Below are 15267 nucleotides of genomic sequence, written 5' to 3'. Positions count from 1 at the left end.
CCCGCACCTCGCTCAGCCAGTGAGCGGGAACCGGTCTGTATGTGGGATCCGAACCCTCGGCGGGAGCGCCGCTGCGCTCCCAAGCGGCACACTGTAGCAGTGCGCCACTGGGCCGGCCCCATAAGTGCTTTTTGATTATATGTAGTCTGTTGATGAATATTTGATTATTTCATCTTTGTATTTCCTTTAGGCTTTATTGAATAACTCTCATTATTACCATATGGCCCATGGAAAAGATTTTGCATCTAGGGGAATTGAAAGTAAGTATACTTTTCATACTTAGTAGTATTATCAGACATGCTTGACTTGATTCTTCTTGCTAAAGACTTATGTGTATCTAATGTGTGAGTAATAGATGTTTAGTGAAGAAGAGTAAGATAAAGAATCTTGAAAGTGTAGAGAGACTTACTTAAGAAAGAAAGCTTAGTGCTGGTCGGTTTGCTCAGGTGATTAGAGTGTGGTCAAAGGTTTGGATCCCTGTACTGGCCAGCCACCAAAAAAGAAAGCAGGTTAGCTTAAATCGAGATTTCTCCCATGATATCTTCTGTTCCTTTGCCAACTTTTGCCTGAAGTCTACTTTGTGAGTATGTTTGAAGAGTGAGTTTTCATTTCTCTGGAACTGGAAGATCACTGGGGAGGCTAGATTCCTGAGTGCTATGGGCAGTTAAAGATAGAGGAAAGACCTAAGTTGTTGGTAGCAGAAAGAGGGAGAGAAGTGTGAGGCATAGTGGAAAAGGAGAACATTTCATAACATTTGGATTTAGTATGTCTTGTCTCCTGCCGTACTTTTTTTTGGATTGTTTTCATCTTTTCTCTCCAATTATTGTTATTGACAGATACTTGCAGGGGGTTAGTCTGTTCTAGGAAGGGCCTAAACATACCTTCGGGTATGACTTTTCCTTCATTTGTTTCTTTACAGCAGTAGACACTGCTGTATGTAGGCAGTTCAGTGGGTATAGAGGTGATGTATATACACTAAAGCAAATAGCATACTAAACTAAATGAAAAGCAGAATGATACAAAGAAAGAAGAGATGGGGAAGTGAAGCCACCTGCAGTGTAGGAAAGGCTTTAAGTTGTGGCTCAGTGACCTTGGGTGAATTAGCAATCCCTCAGGGTCTCTTGTTTACTTATCTCTAAGGTAAGTGTGTTGTTCCTATGAGCTGATTTCTACAATCCTTCTTATCTCTGAAGTTTTATTGAATTGAGCTTATTTATCTTGTATTGTTGCTTCAGAGTTTTCTTTTGAGTAAAATGAGTGATTAAAATTTAGATGATAAAGCTAAACTTTTATATTAAGTTTTTGTATTTGAGGTTTTCAAATGTGTATTTTTAATTAGTTTTTGTTTCATGATATTTAGCATTTTCCTTTATTTAAAACTTCAGATGATGTTTTACTTTGCTATTCCAATACTTAAGTATCTTCCAGAGTTATAACCACCGTAAGGTATTTGGAGACTGTGTTGTCACAGTGGGATACAATATTTTATTTTGGACTGCATTTTTACCCAAGGTGGACATTTTATGGTGTTTGATGGATTGCATTATTGTAATATGATGTTGTTGACCTTTTGTCAGGTATGATTATTATATCAGTTATTAAACTTTAAAATTTTAATACTGTCTTTTATACAGTTCTATAAACATTAGGCTGAAATTTTCTAGACCTTGGTTAGTGAAAAATACATTGCTTTAAGAATTTAGTTAAGTACTAAAGATTTATTTAATAAATTACAGTGTCTGAAGTTCGCTTGAATTTAGAGAAGATGATGGAGCAGAAGAGTACTGCAGTAAAAGCTTTAACAGGTGGCATTGCCCACTTATTCAAACAGAATAAGGTTGGTGTTTAATGTTCAGATTTCTGCTTTATTTTGTACATTCATTAAACATTGCTTTATGCTAATAGAGTGATGCTATTTGACGTGGCTACTGGGGGATATTTATTTAATTGTAAACAGTTTGCTAAACTGAAATAGATTTCCCTGATATATAACAAATTTTTTTCTGCTCCATGCATAGCATTACTGAGGAAGCATTTTGTATTATATAAATTATTTACAGGGTATTTTTTTCTTATTAATCTGTTTGTTTATCAAAAAATTATTTTAAACTTTGTGAATTTATAAACATTATTTTATGAAGGTTGTTCATGTCAATGGATATGGAAAGATAACTGGCAAAAATCAGGTTACTGCTACAAAAGCCGATGGCAGCATTCAGGTTATTGATACAAAGAACATTCTTATAGCTACGGGTTCAGAAGTTACTCCTTTTCCTGGAATCACGGTATTTATGCTTTAAAATTTACAACTGTTAGAACCTTTCTTTAGAAATATGTTTTGTAAATTACTTTAGTTATGCTGTTTATGAACTTTGAGAGATTTCTGACTGAAGTACTATGTTTTGACAGTCTTCAGCTTTGGGAGATTACCTGTCTTTATTCTGCAGTGATTTTGTCCAGATATAGAACACTATATTAAGATATATTTGAATTCAGTCTGAAGTTAAAGTTGACCATTTTGTTTTGGAAGGGTGAATAATAATATTTCAAGTTAGTATTTTTAATGGGATTTGATAAAATTGGTTATCCAGATAGATGAAAATACCTGAAAACAAATAAATGACTTAGTATTTATTGTGATTTTACTGTGTCAAATCACAGTTTATAAATTACTAGGTTTTTCCAAATAATTTTTATTGTATCTTTCATTTTGCTTACGATAGATTGATGAAGATACAATAGTGTCATCTACAGGTGCTTTATCGTTAAAAAAAGTTCCAGAAAAGATGGTTGTTATTGGTGCAGGAGTAATAGGCGTAGAATTGGTAAGTGATGTCTTCCTTCTCTTATTACCTCTATGGAGTTGGTAGGGACTTAGGTCCCCTGTTTGATTCTTTATATAACACTGTAGGCTGGTCAGTATTGAGTTTTGCTTAAACACTTCTAGTAACAAAGAGTTCACTTTTTTTTTTAAGACAATCTATTTATGTAATCACTAATCATTAGAACATTCTCCTTTATTTTACAATCTGCCTCCCTGTATCTTCCATAATTCTTGTTCCCTGAAACTGGTCGAATTCTTTTTTAATGTGACAACCCTTCAGATATTTGAAGACAGTTCTCATTTTGAGGAAATTGCATTCCAGATAAAAACCATACTCTTTACCATGACGTATATGATATGGCTATTCCCTTCCTCTTCATCCTCATCTCAATCCCTCTTAACTTTGGTTTTAGAAATGTCAAACTAGCACAGTGTTGAAGCACCGTGCTATTTCATACCTTCTGCCTTGTTCTCCCGTCTTGTCCATCCCACAACTTTCCACATATTCAAAAGTTCTTTACCCTGCACTTTAGGTATCCTTTCCTACTATACCTTGTAATCACCAATGATTGTTCTACTTCTGAAATCATAAATTCAGACATTTTATTCTGTCTACAACCCCCTTTACTCTCTTACTCAGTTATTTCTAGTATACTTTTATACTCTTTAACTTTACTAGGTTTTCTAGTCCGTAGATTCCTCTTCTTTTTTGCTATCTGCCCTTTCCTGTCTTTACTGCTTTCCTGATCAGCTTAGATTTCACAGTCTCTCATTTTAACTACTCTCTTACAGGTGTCCTTGAGTTGCTTGCCTCAGTGTTCTGTCGTATCTGCTTGGCAAAACTCTAGTCTTGGTTGAATACAGCTATCTGCCTTTTTAATGCTATTTCCAGGCTATTGAGAAAAACGCATATGGCAGATTGGTGCCTATATAAATTCTAAGTTACATATCTCAACAGGAACCTTAGCCTTGCTGATGGTCCATTATTTCCCTAGCTGGTACACTGTCCTGGTCTCTGCAATGGCTGTTTTATTTCCCACTCTTCTGAAACATCTGCTAATACACTGTCTTCCCCTGCCTGCAGATGACTTTGTCTCCTAAATTTCACGTAAAAGAGAATCTATTAGATGAGAATTCCCTCAACTTGATGCCGCAGATTTGAGAATGCTTTTACCTGCTGTCACACCTATCCCTTTGATCTTCCCTCCTGTTACTGTGGAAATGCTGTTTTTCCCTAAGACTAATACCTTTATCTGTGCTTGGTAGCACATCATCTTCTGCCTTCTCAGGGACTTGCTTTTGTGATTTTTATTCTTGTATTTCTCAGTCTTCAAACTCTTCCCTAGTTCTCATTTACAGTTAAACGTGCCTCTTCGTGTGTACTATGTGCTGTACACACATGCTCAGATGCGTTTGCACTCATAGACACAGGCTTGTGTACACATAAGTAATCCTTCTCTTGATCCCATGTACTTCACTTTCTAATTTCCCTCTCTGTATTTGTACGTTTCTGTTGCTTATAACAAAATACTGGAAACTGGGTGATTTATAAAGACAATGAGATTTATTGAATAGCTTACAATTTCTGAGCCTGGAAAGTCCAAAGTCCAGGAAACAGAGCTGGTAAAGGCCTTGTTCGTGACAACAGTGACATCAGAGTATCACATTGTGAAAATGGTGAAGCAGGGAGAGAGATTAACCTCCTCATTCACTCTGCTTTTAAAGCCCTCAGAACCATGCCCCTGGCCACCATTATTAATCCATTCACCATGGCATGGTCCTAGAATCTAATCACTACTTCAAGACCCCACCTTTTAATTACTATAATAGGATTTCCCACGCTCTTGACAGTCATAGTTAGTGGGGGCCAAGTTTCCAGTACATAATACTTGGAGGACACTATTCAAGCTTTAATGAGTTTGGGGGGATATTCAATCCACTACACTCTCACCACCTCTGTACAACTGTATTAGTCCATTTCTGTTGCTTATAATAGAATACCTGAAACTGAATTTATTTCTTACAGTTTCAGAGATTGGGAAGTCCACAGTCTAGGGAGCACATCTGGAGAGGGCCTTCTTGGTGGTGGCTCTACAGTGACAGAAGGCATCGCATGGCAAGAATGGCAGGAGCAAGAGAGACTAACTTCCTCACTCACTCTCCTTTTAAAGCCATCAGAACCATTTCTATTACTCTGAATGCATCAGTCCGTTCATAAGGGTACAGTCCTCACAAACTAAACACATCTTAAAGGCCCCACCTTTTAATTACTATAATAAGATTTCCTATCCTCTTAACACTGTTAAAGTGGAGATTAATACATGAACCTTTGGAGGACACAATTCAACCCATAGTAACTACCAAACTTCTTGAAAGAGTTGTCCATACTCTGTTTCATCAACTTCCACTCACTCCTTAGTCCATGGCTCCTTGTGCCAATACATTGCTCTTAACAAGGACATGAATGGGTTTATTTCTCAATCAAGTGGACTGTTTTCTTTGCTATTTAATTTGGTAGCAGTCAGATTCATGCTGATTTTCTTGCCTTTGAAACTTTCCCTAATTCTCTGATTCCATACTCTGCTGGTTTTACATCTACACTTTTGGTTGACTTCTCCATCTTCTATTCAAGTTCTCCTTTCTTAGCCTTCCCTTTGTTAGTATAAGTCTAGGTTCTATCTCAGAGTTCCTAGACCCATTTTGTCTTTTTCACAGAATATTCTCTTTATTCCCACCTCAGTTACTCAAGGACTTACAAGTATCTGCAGCCTCATCAGTACTCTTTGCCTCTGGACTTTTATATCTGGATGTCTGCTGGCATCTCTACTTGTGTATCTCACAGGCACTTTATTCAGTAAATGTATAGCCTAACCTTTCTATACCCATCCTCCCTCTTATGCCCCCAAACAAACCAAACCAAACCTGTTTCTCTTCTATCATTTTCCACCTCATACAGAGGCTTAAGCAAGAAGTTTAGGATTTATATGTGATTTCTCCCGTGCCCTCATGCCCTATATTTAATTAGCCACTTAGTCCTAATGTGATTCTACCTGATGTATATCTCTGGAATATATTCACTCCATTCATCTACTTAGATCCTAGTTCAGCCAGCATCAGGTCTTGCCCTACATCTTCCTGGCTTCTTTCATTTTTTCCTATCTATTCTTCTCAGAGTGGCTAGAGTGATCTTTCCATAACACATATTTAATCATGTCCCCTTTCTGCTTAAAACCTTTCAATGGCTTACTATTGCTGTTAGTATAAATGTAAGCTCTCTAATGTTGTTTAAAGACCAGCATGTCATGTGATGCTGGTTTGTATCTCTAGCCTCATTTCCAGCCCCTCTCCCTCTCAACGTGTGTTCTAGATATATCATAATATCAGTCCCTGAACAAGCCTTGCTCCTTCTCATATATCTAGATGTCCACTGGCATCTCTACTTGTGTATCTCAAAGGCCTTGTGTATCTCACTGGCATCTCTACTTGTGTATCTCAAAGGCCTTGTGTATCTCACTGGCATCTCTACTTGTGTATCTCAAAGGCCTTGTGTATCTCACTGGCATCTCTACTTGTGTATCTCAAAGGCCTTGTGTATCTCACTGGCATCTCTACTTGTGTATCTGCAGACCTTCTTCCTGTTTGGTACATTTTTTCCTTTTACCAGTCCTTTCACTCTTGCGAGCCCTTCCCCAACTACCCTAGGTGTCCTTAGGTGTTCTTGCTGCGTGTTTTATTATACTCTGTACTTCTGTTTCTTACAGTATTTATTTCTCTTTCTTGATATTATTTGTTCTTTTGTCTCTCTTTCACTAAATCATAAACACCGTGAGGGCAGAGATCATAGCTATTTCATTTACTCTGTCTTTAGCGTCTAGCACAGTGGCTGATATATATAATCAGTATTCACATATTAGCTTTTATTATTATTATTATTATTATTATTATTATTATTGCTCAATAAACATTTTTTTTTTCCTTTTTGTCTTTTTTCGTGTCCGGCAACGGATCGCAACACTCAGTGTTGCTCCCGCACCTCGCTCAGCCAGTGAGCGGGAACCGGTCTGTATGTGGGATCCAAACCCTCGGCGGGAGCGCCACCGCGCTCGCAAGCGGCGCACTGTAGCAGTGCACCACTGGGCCGGCCCTCAACAAACATTTTTTGATACAATAAACACCTTTCAAAAGTCAGCCAAGAAGTTACCTTTTTAATGAAGACTTCTTTCTTCTAAGAAAGATCAAGTCTTCCCTTCCTTAAGTCCTTAGTATAATGTATCTACATCCTTTTAGCACCTACTAATAACAGTCATTGCATTTATTTGTTTAAGTCTGACTTTCCTACAAGGCCATGAGCTCCTTAAAGGCAGGCACTGAGTTTTATTCATATTTGAATCTCTGTTGCTTTTCTTAATGCATAGTACTTAGGTCTCATAGATACCAGATTCATTATTTTGTCACCATTCTTTTGATCCAGTCCAGTCTATCCAGAACACTTCTAATGCTGTTCAGATCTAAACATAATATTCTAGACTGTGGAGAGTATTTCTTTGGATATGCATAATGTACTTCTTTTAATGTAACCCCTTAAAATCAGTTTAGTATTTATTTTTCTTTTCTTTTTTTAAGCAGACACATCGAGCTTGTGGTTAGTTAAAAACTTCATGTCTTTTGCATGTGGAATCTAATTTTTTAAAATCTAAATAAGGGAGTTTGAACCTTTATTCTTGCTTTAGTTTAATCTTGTTCTCTTGTACCTGTTATTCCCAGTTTTGATTCGGTCATTTTTACACTTAACTGTTTTTTCTTGCTTTGTGTAATTCACAACTTGGGGAAGTATGATAACCAAGGCATGTGGTCCCATCATCTGATCTCATCTAATCTTGGTTAAGCAAGCCTTCACTGGTGTCATTAAACGTGTCAGTACACATTTTGACTAGGATAAAGTATTGAAAGCCACCTGACATCACAGCCTTTAAACATCTTCGCATCTCCGTTGATCCATCTCCATTTCTCTACCACATCTACAAGAATATTATGAGATTTTCTTTTCTTTTTTTTAAACGCCTTGCTAATATCAAAATATACTACATTCACCCATCCAGAAAGCCTTCAGAAAATAATAGTTTACATTACCTCTTTGGAATACTTGTAGTAGTATCTAATGATTGCCGAGCCATCTGTTTAATAATTTCTTCTATTAGGAGGGATTGGCCTCTCTTCCATATTCCAGAATCTATTCTTTCCCATTTTTGAAGATTGAGGCAATATTTGTCTATTTGCCACCTTTTGGCAGTTCTTGTATGCTAATTAAGTTCCCATAGTTCACTGACAGTGTCTCTGTTATTAAACTCTGTGATCTAATTGGTTTGATTGGAGAATTAACTCATTAAAAATGACTAGTAGTTCTTATCTTGGACTTCACTTCTTGGTTGATGATATTTCTTCTGTTCATTCCACTTTGAAAATTGTTCTTATAAATGGATACAACAAGCAAGAAAAAAGGAATATAGATTTACTTTCTTTTGTTGGTCATTATAATTATATCCTCAAGCAGTAATTCTCTTTCTTCCATCTCAGCACTTTTGCGTTAGGGTTTTTACAAGTCTTGGATCATCACAAATATTTTGGCACAATGATTTTTGGCACAAGGTGTCCTTTACTATTTTGAATTAGTTTTTTTTTTTTTTTTTTGTCTTTTGTCTTTTTTCCGTGTCCGGCAACGGATCGCAACCCTCAGTGTTGCCCCCGTACCGGACCGGGGACCGGCAACGGGATTGCAAACCTCAGCGTTGCTCCCGCGCCTCGCTCAGCCAGTGAGCGGGAACTGGTCTGTATGTGGGATCCGAACCCTCGGGTGGGAGCGCCACCGCGCTTCCCAAGCGGCGCACTATCCAGTGCGCCACCGGGCCGGCCCTTGAATTAGTTTTTACATGTCTTTTTAAAAATTTAGACTTATTAGAGAACTTACTGTGAAGTCATATTTATCTCTTTACTTTCCTATAAAGATTATTCACATGACTATATTTTTATTTTTCATAGTTTGCCTTCCTCCTTCCATTCTGGTTTAGTGTAGTGGTAAAGAACATATATTTTGGAATTGGACAGATTTAGATTTGAATTTCAGCTCTGTTTCTTACTGACTTTATGTCCTTGTTAAATTATTGAGCCTCTCTGCACTAGGTGATTTGTCATAAAGAAGGGATATGAATAACTAACTTATAGGGTTATTGTTGGGATTTAATAAAATAATACGTTTAATACACTTAACTCAGTGCCTGGAATCTAATAAGCTCTAAATAAGTGGTAGATATTACTGGAGTTTTCCTATCTCTAAGGATTTTGAAATCAGTTTTCTTAAAGAGTAAGGTACATGTCTAGCTATGATTATCATTCCCTACTTTGAATTATAGGCTCAAAGACAATGCTTCTTATTATTTTCACACTCTTGTTATTTCTTACTATTTGAAGTTTGGTTCAGAAAAGTGGTTCTTTTTTTAAACAGCTCTGTTGAGATATAATTCACATATACAGTTCACCCATTTAAAGTATGCAATTCAGTGGTTTTTAGTACATTCAGAGAGTTAAACAGCTGTCACCACTAATTCTAGAACATTTTTACCAGCCCAAAAAGAAACCCAGTATCCATTAGCATACATATCCATTTCTCCCTAGCCCGTGGAAACCACTAATCTACATGCTGTGTCTGTGGATTTGTCTTTCCTGGACATTTTGTATAAATGGAATCATACAATATGTATTATTTTGTGTCTGGCTTCTTGCATTTAGCATAGTGTTCTTAACATTCATCCAAATCAAAGCATGTATCTATACTTATTTCTTTTTAGGGCCAAATAATATCCAATTCTTTGGATATAGCACATTTTATTTATATACTCATCAGTTGGACATTTGGGTTGTTTCTACTTTGGGACTATTATGGATAACACTGCTATGCATATTTGTAAAAGTTTTTGCATGGATATCTGTTTTCATTTCTCTTGGGTATATATCTAGGAATGTAATTGTTAGGTCATATGATAATTCTGTTTCACTTTTTGAGGAACACTGTTTTCCAAAGTGGCTGCACTATTTTTACAATCTCACCAGCAATATAAGTTTCAGTTGCTCCACTTCCTCACCAGTATTTACCAGTATTTAGTATTGTCAGATGTTTTTTTATTTGAGCCATTCTAATGGGTGTGTAGTGATATCTCATTGTGGTTTTAATTTGTTTCTCCAGTGACTTACAGTGTTGAACATGTTTTTATGTTCTTATTTGCCATCTCTGTATCTTAATTGAAGTGTCCAAATATTTTGTCTGCTTTTTGCTGGGTTTCGAGAGTTCTTTATATATTCTGGATATAAATCCTTTATCAGATAGCTGTTTTGCAAATATTTTTCCTAGTCCATGGCTTCTATTTTCGTGTCCTTAATGTTATCTCTAGGAGTTTTTAATATTGATGAAGTCCAATTTACCATTTTTTGTTTTGTTTTATGGATTGTACTTTTGGTGTTGTATCTAAGAAATTTTTGCCTGACTCAAAGTCATAAAGATACTCTTCTGTGTTTTCTTTTAGAAGCTTTGTGGTCTTGGGTTTTACATTTAGGTTCATGATTCATTTTGAGTTAATTTTTGTATGTGCTTATTATTGGAGTTTTAATGTCACTACATTGCTTCTAGTTAGCTCTCTTCTCAAAAATTCATGAAATTTTAAAAATGAATTCATAAACCTAATTTAACTGGAAAGGTAAATTCATATAGTTAATTTTAAATCACTAGATGATATAATTTTTGCAAAGGATATGTTCATAGTTTTTAGTGTTTAATTCAATGATATAAAATTATGTTCATCTTGCCTGTTTTGTGGTTTCATATATATTTGTTCATAAATTATGATAATTGTTAATATATTGTTAAAATAAACCAGTATTCAATTTAAATTATAATTTGAACGATAAAGTAAACATTTCTCTTTTGTTGAGAAGGTAGAATATGAAGCCAGTTTAATGTTTTGCAAACATCAGTGATAAGTAGCAATAAGAGCCTGCTTCCTTTCCCTCAGGACCTTTGCACTTGCTGTTTTCCTCTGCCTGGAACACTCTTCCCACAGTTACCTCTATAGTTTATTCCCTCACTCCTTCAAGTCTTTGAACAAATGTCACTCCCAGTGAGACCTTCCCCAACCACACTATTTAAAATCGCAATCCCTTTAATAGCCCTGGTTCTACTTCCTGCTTTTCTCTTAGCACTTTACTATCCTTTGACATGAATTCTACTTGTCTGTTTCCCCTACCAGAATATAAGGTCCCTGAAGGTAGGGATTTTTGTTTTGTTCACTAATGTATGCCTACCCGCTAAAATAGTGACTAGCATGTAGGAGGTGCTCAGTAAATGTTGAATGAATAAATTTATGAAGTTATACATGTTTGCCAAAGGATTAAGTTTAAACCTTAGAGTTTCTAATAGAAATATATTAGCAGCATAAGAAAATATCTTACAATAAATTATTTAAGATGATTTAGTAAACATTTGCTATACAAACTTTTATTTTTATGATTATTGGTTTTTAAAAAAATTATTGTTATTTGCAGGGTTCAGTTTGGCAAAGACTTGGTGCAGATGTGACAGCAGTTGAATTTTTGGGTCATGTAGGTGGAGTTGGAATTGATATGGAGATATCTAAAAGCTTTCAACGCATCCTTCAAAAACAGGGGTTTAAATTTAAATTGAATACAAAGGTTACTGGTGCTACCAAGAAGCCAGATGGAAAAATTGATGTTTCGTAAGTATGCTACATTTGTTTTTGGTATGATATTATCCTTGTCTGTGTGTGTGTTTCTTTAAGAAAAACATTCAAGTTTCAAAATCAGATTAGCAAACACAGGGTTTTTTGTACCTTAAGACCATTTTATTGCTTAATATAACAATATTGCTTATCAAATTAGTGCATTGAAATTCATGATTAAGTTGATGCTAGAAAAATTAATCCAATGTTCTCATTATTGTATTGTACTTTTTCATAGTATATATTCAGAAAATATTAAACTCCTTACATTCAGTAAAATTAATTCAATATTTTTAAACATATGGGAAACCAATAATAATAATAATAATTAGATTGGCTTATGATGTGTCTGGCACTCTACTTATTAAATACTTATGTAATTAAATGAAATAACTTGCCTAAGATCACACAGCTAGTGTGGCAGAGCCAATCCTTGAACTTGCATCTTTCTGACTCTAAGATCTAAAACTGCTGTATTATACTGCCTGTTTTTGGGAGATTTTAATGATAGACCTCTGAAGGATGTGTGCATTTTTTCATTGCCTGATCCTTATGTTTATGTTTGTAATCAAATAAGCTTACATTGTTAGAAATGTCATCAACATTTGAGAAATCTCTGGTCTTAAATTTCTCAGTCTATTGGCTATCTATTTATGTAGATGTGTGTTTTTTAACAGTTATACACTGTTCATTGTCTAGTATTGAAGCTGCTTCTGGTGGTAAAGCCGAAGTCATCTCTTGTGATGTACTCTTGGTTTGCATTGGCCGAAGACCATTTACTCAGAATTTGGGACTAGAAGAGCTTGGAATTGAACTAGATCCCAAAGGTAGAATTCCAGTCAATACCAGATTCCAAACTAAAATTCCAAAGTAAGTTAGATAATTATCTGCATTTTCAATAATTTTAAAATTTATTTCAAACACTATTTTGAATTAAGATTTTTGTCATGCTTAAGAAATATATTGGCTTTAGAGAGGAATAATAAACTTTACAAGATGTAAAATCAAAAATAACTAATTGAATTTTTTTATTAATCAAAGATTAAAGCCCAAACTTATAGATTTTTGAAGAACTACATTTGATATATGTTTTGGTGACTTATTAACTAGAAACATTTTTTTATTACTGTGGTGTAACTGAATTATGAGTATCTGTGATTTCAGTAGTTCACTGTTTCTTTTGATCTCTGTGGTAGTATTTATGCTATTGGTGATGTTGTTGCTGGTCCAATGCTGGCTCATAAAGCAGAGGATGAAGGCATTATCTGTGTTGAAGGAATGGCTGGTGGTGCTGTGCACATTGACTACAATTGTGTGCCATCAGTGATTTACACACACCCTGAAGTTGCTTGGGTTGGCAAATCAGAAGAACAGTTGAAGGAAGAGGTAATCCTGATGTGGGCGGTTTTAGTCCAGTGTGTCAATTGAGCTAATGGCACTGGTGCCTGAGAAAAAGCATTTTATCACTGCATTAATTTTAATAACTGTGTACATTAAACTTTAGTTTATATATTTTTCCCTTTGTTAGCATTGTAGACAGATCGTTTACTCCTTAGATTTATTAGCAGTAATAGAGAAGGTGCTTCTATTAAAAAACTAGTAATATTGTAGCTATTACATTTGGCTTTAAAATATAACCAAATGGACAGACATTTCTATTTGCTTGAATTTGTACCCCAAATATATTTCATTAACCAGCCTTTTGTTCTTTCTGTATGCTGTATGAATAATTGCTGTCTTGGGATTTATTTTCTGAACAGATGATTTCACTAATGGGAATGAACTTTTTTTCAGTGTTTACATAAGTTCTCATTTTCTGTTTCACAGGGTGTTGAGTACAAAGTTGGGAAATTCCCATTTGCTGCTAACAGCAGAGCTAAGACAAATGCTGACACAGATGGCATGGTGAAAATTATTGGGCAGAAATCAACAGATAGAGTACTGGGAGCACATATTCTAGGACCAGTGAGTATTGTAAAACCAGAGAAATCATATTAAAATTTCTCGAAAGTGTTGCTATTTAGTAGATTAATTAATTATAAACCACCCGATGTTTACATTCTGAGGTTACTCATTACCAGCAAAAGTTTGAATATGGCCTTTCAGTGCATCATTTCTAGCAGAGTTCCAACAGCATTTTCACCGTTTTGCCCACCATAGCATCTTTTCTGTGCTGTGGCTAAGGTTATTCCTTTAGGACACACACCAGGCCATGTCTCTGCTTAAAACCCTCCAATGGTGCTTTCCAACTTCAGACTGTTATGGACAAGGTCTTAATTAATCTGGTCCTGCTTACCTTTCTCACCTCATCGCTCTCTGCTCTCATCCTTTGCTCATTAATTCCCTGCCATGTGGGCCTTCTCACATTTTCATAACAGGACAAGCTTGTTTGAATTGTAGGGTCTTTGTACTTGTAGTACCCTCTGCCTACAGATCTTTTCATGGCTGGCTCCTTATTTTTCAAGTCTAAAGTGGCACCCACTGGATGCCCAAGCCTAAGCTCTTCTGTTTCACCTTTTCTGTTAAGCTTTTCCTGACTGGAGGACTTTTTCCTTACTTTTCCTCAACTGCTATAGTAACAAAGATTTAAGACAACCATTGCTGTCCTATTAGTGTGTAATTAAAAAAAAATTTTTTTTTTGTCATGGAAGCAAAATTACTTCTTGGCTTATTATTTTAAAGGGTGCTGGTGAAATGGTAAATGAAGCTGCTCTTGCTTTGGAATATGGAGCATCCTGTGAAGATATAGCTAGAGTCTGTCATGCACATCCGGTAATTATTAACAATATACAAAATTAGTGGCTGCTTAAATTTTCTTCTGACTTACAAATACTTAGTTTTTAATTTAAAAATTTTCCCTTGCAGACCCTATCAGAAGCTTTTAGAGAAGCAAATCTGGCTGCATCATTTGGCAAATCAATCAACTTTTAAATAAGAAGATTATATATATTTTTTGTGAAATTTCCTGGAAGCTTTTGTAGAAGTCACATTTCTGAACAGGATATGCTCATGGCTCCCAAGAATTTCTAGGACTGAATTATGAAACTTTTGGAAGGTATTTAATAGATTTGGACAGAGTGAATTAATCTCGTATCTATATTTTAAATAAATTTAATATTTTGTTTCAGTACATTAATATGCAGGACAAAAAGCTCCTTATAGTAACACCTTGGAAAATTTGCATCCACCCATGTTTTCATGCTGTTTGGGAAAGGTTCAACTTCACTGAATTTATATTTAGTAGCTTTTATCTCTGATGTAGTAAAGTCGAATTTACTTTTACATGGATGGAACTGGAGTATGGTATGTCAACAGTTGTGTTTGAAACAAGGTGGTCAAGTTATTTTAAATTTGGTTTTCATATTGGAAACAAGTCAGTCATTAGAACAATATTCAAATATGTATAAACAAAACTGGTGTAAATAAAAAATGGTAGTCTCTCACTTGTTTTATTTAACCCCTGAGTTTTTGCAGTTTAGAGGTAGAATTTATGTGTTTATGAAGTTTTTAAGATTCCATTGAGATCTACAAGTCTTAAGGGTAGTTATATAGTTACCTCAATTAAAAGTGTCTATCTACAAAATTCAAATATTAAATGGAGACTCTAATGTATTACAGGAGTGAATGAAGATATTGAAATAAACGTGTCTTAAATGTTCA

At 35.3% G+C, this 15267-nt stretch overlaps 1 protein-coding gene across 1 annotated transcript in view; it reads left to right on the top strand.

Moving 5' to 3' along the window:
- The window catches only part of DLD (dihydrolipoamide dehydrogenase), a 25245-nt gene extending 9978 nt beyond the window's left edge, over positions 1-15267 (top strand). The window contains exons 5-14 of the mRNA XM_008567365.1: positions 191-260; positions 1737-1837; positions 2142-2285; positions 2724-2825; positions 11414-11604; positions 12307-12477; positions 12804-12993; positions 13435-13572; positions 14290-14379; positions 14473-15267. Coding sequence (XP_008565587.1) covers positions 191-260; positions 1737-1837; positions 2142-2285; positions 2724-2825; positions 11414-11604; positions 12307-12477; positions 12804-12993; positions 13435-13572; positions 14290-14379; positions 14473-14538 — 1263 coding nt within the window. The 3' untranslated portion in view covers positions 14539-15267. The remainder of the gene's footprint in view (positions 1-190; positions 261-1736; positions 1838-2141; positions 2286-2723; positions 2826-11413; positions 11605-12306; positions 12478-12803; positions 12994-13434; positions 13573-14289; positions 14380-14472) is intronic.

The sequence above is a fragment of the Galeopterus variegatus genome, unplaced genomic scaffold, assembly GCF_000696425.1.
Source record: "Galeopterus variegatus unplaced genomic scaffold, G_variegatus-3.0.2 Scaffold313, whole genome shotgun sequence".
In the NCBI taxonomy this organism is placed as follows: domain Eukaryota; kingdom Metazoa; phylum Chordata; class Mammalia; order Dermoptera; family Cynocephalidae; genus Galeopterus; species Galeopterus variegatus.
This window is presented reverse-complemented; position numbering and strand designations above follow the sequence as displayed.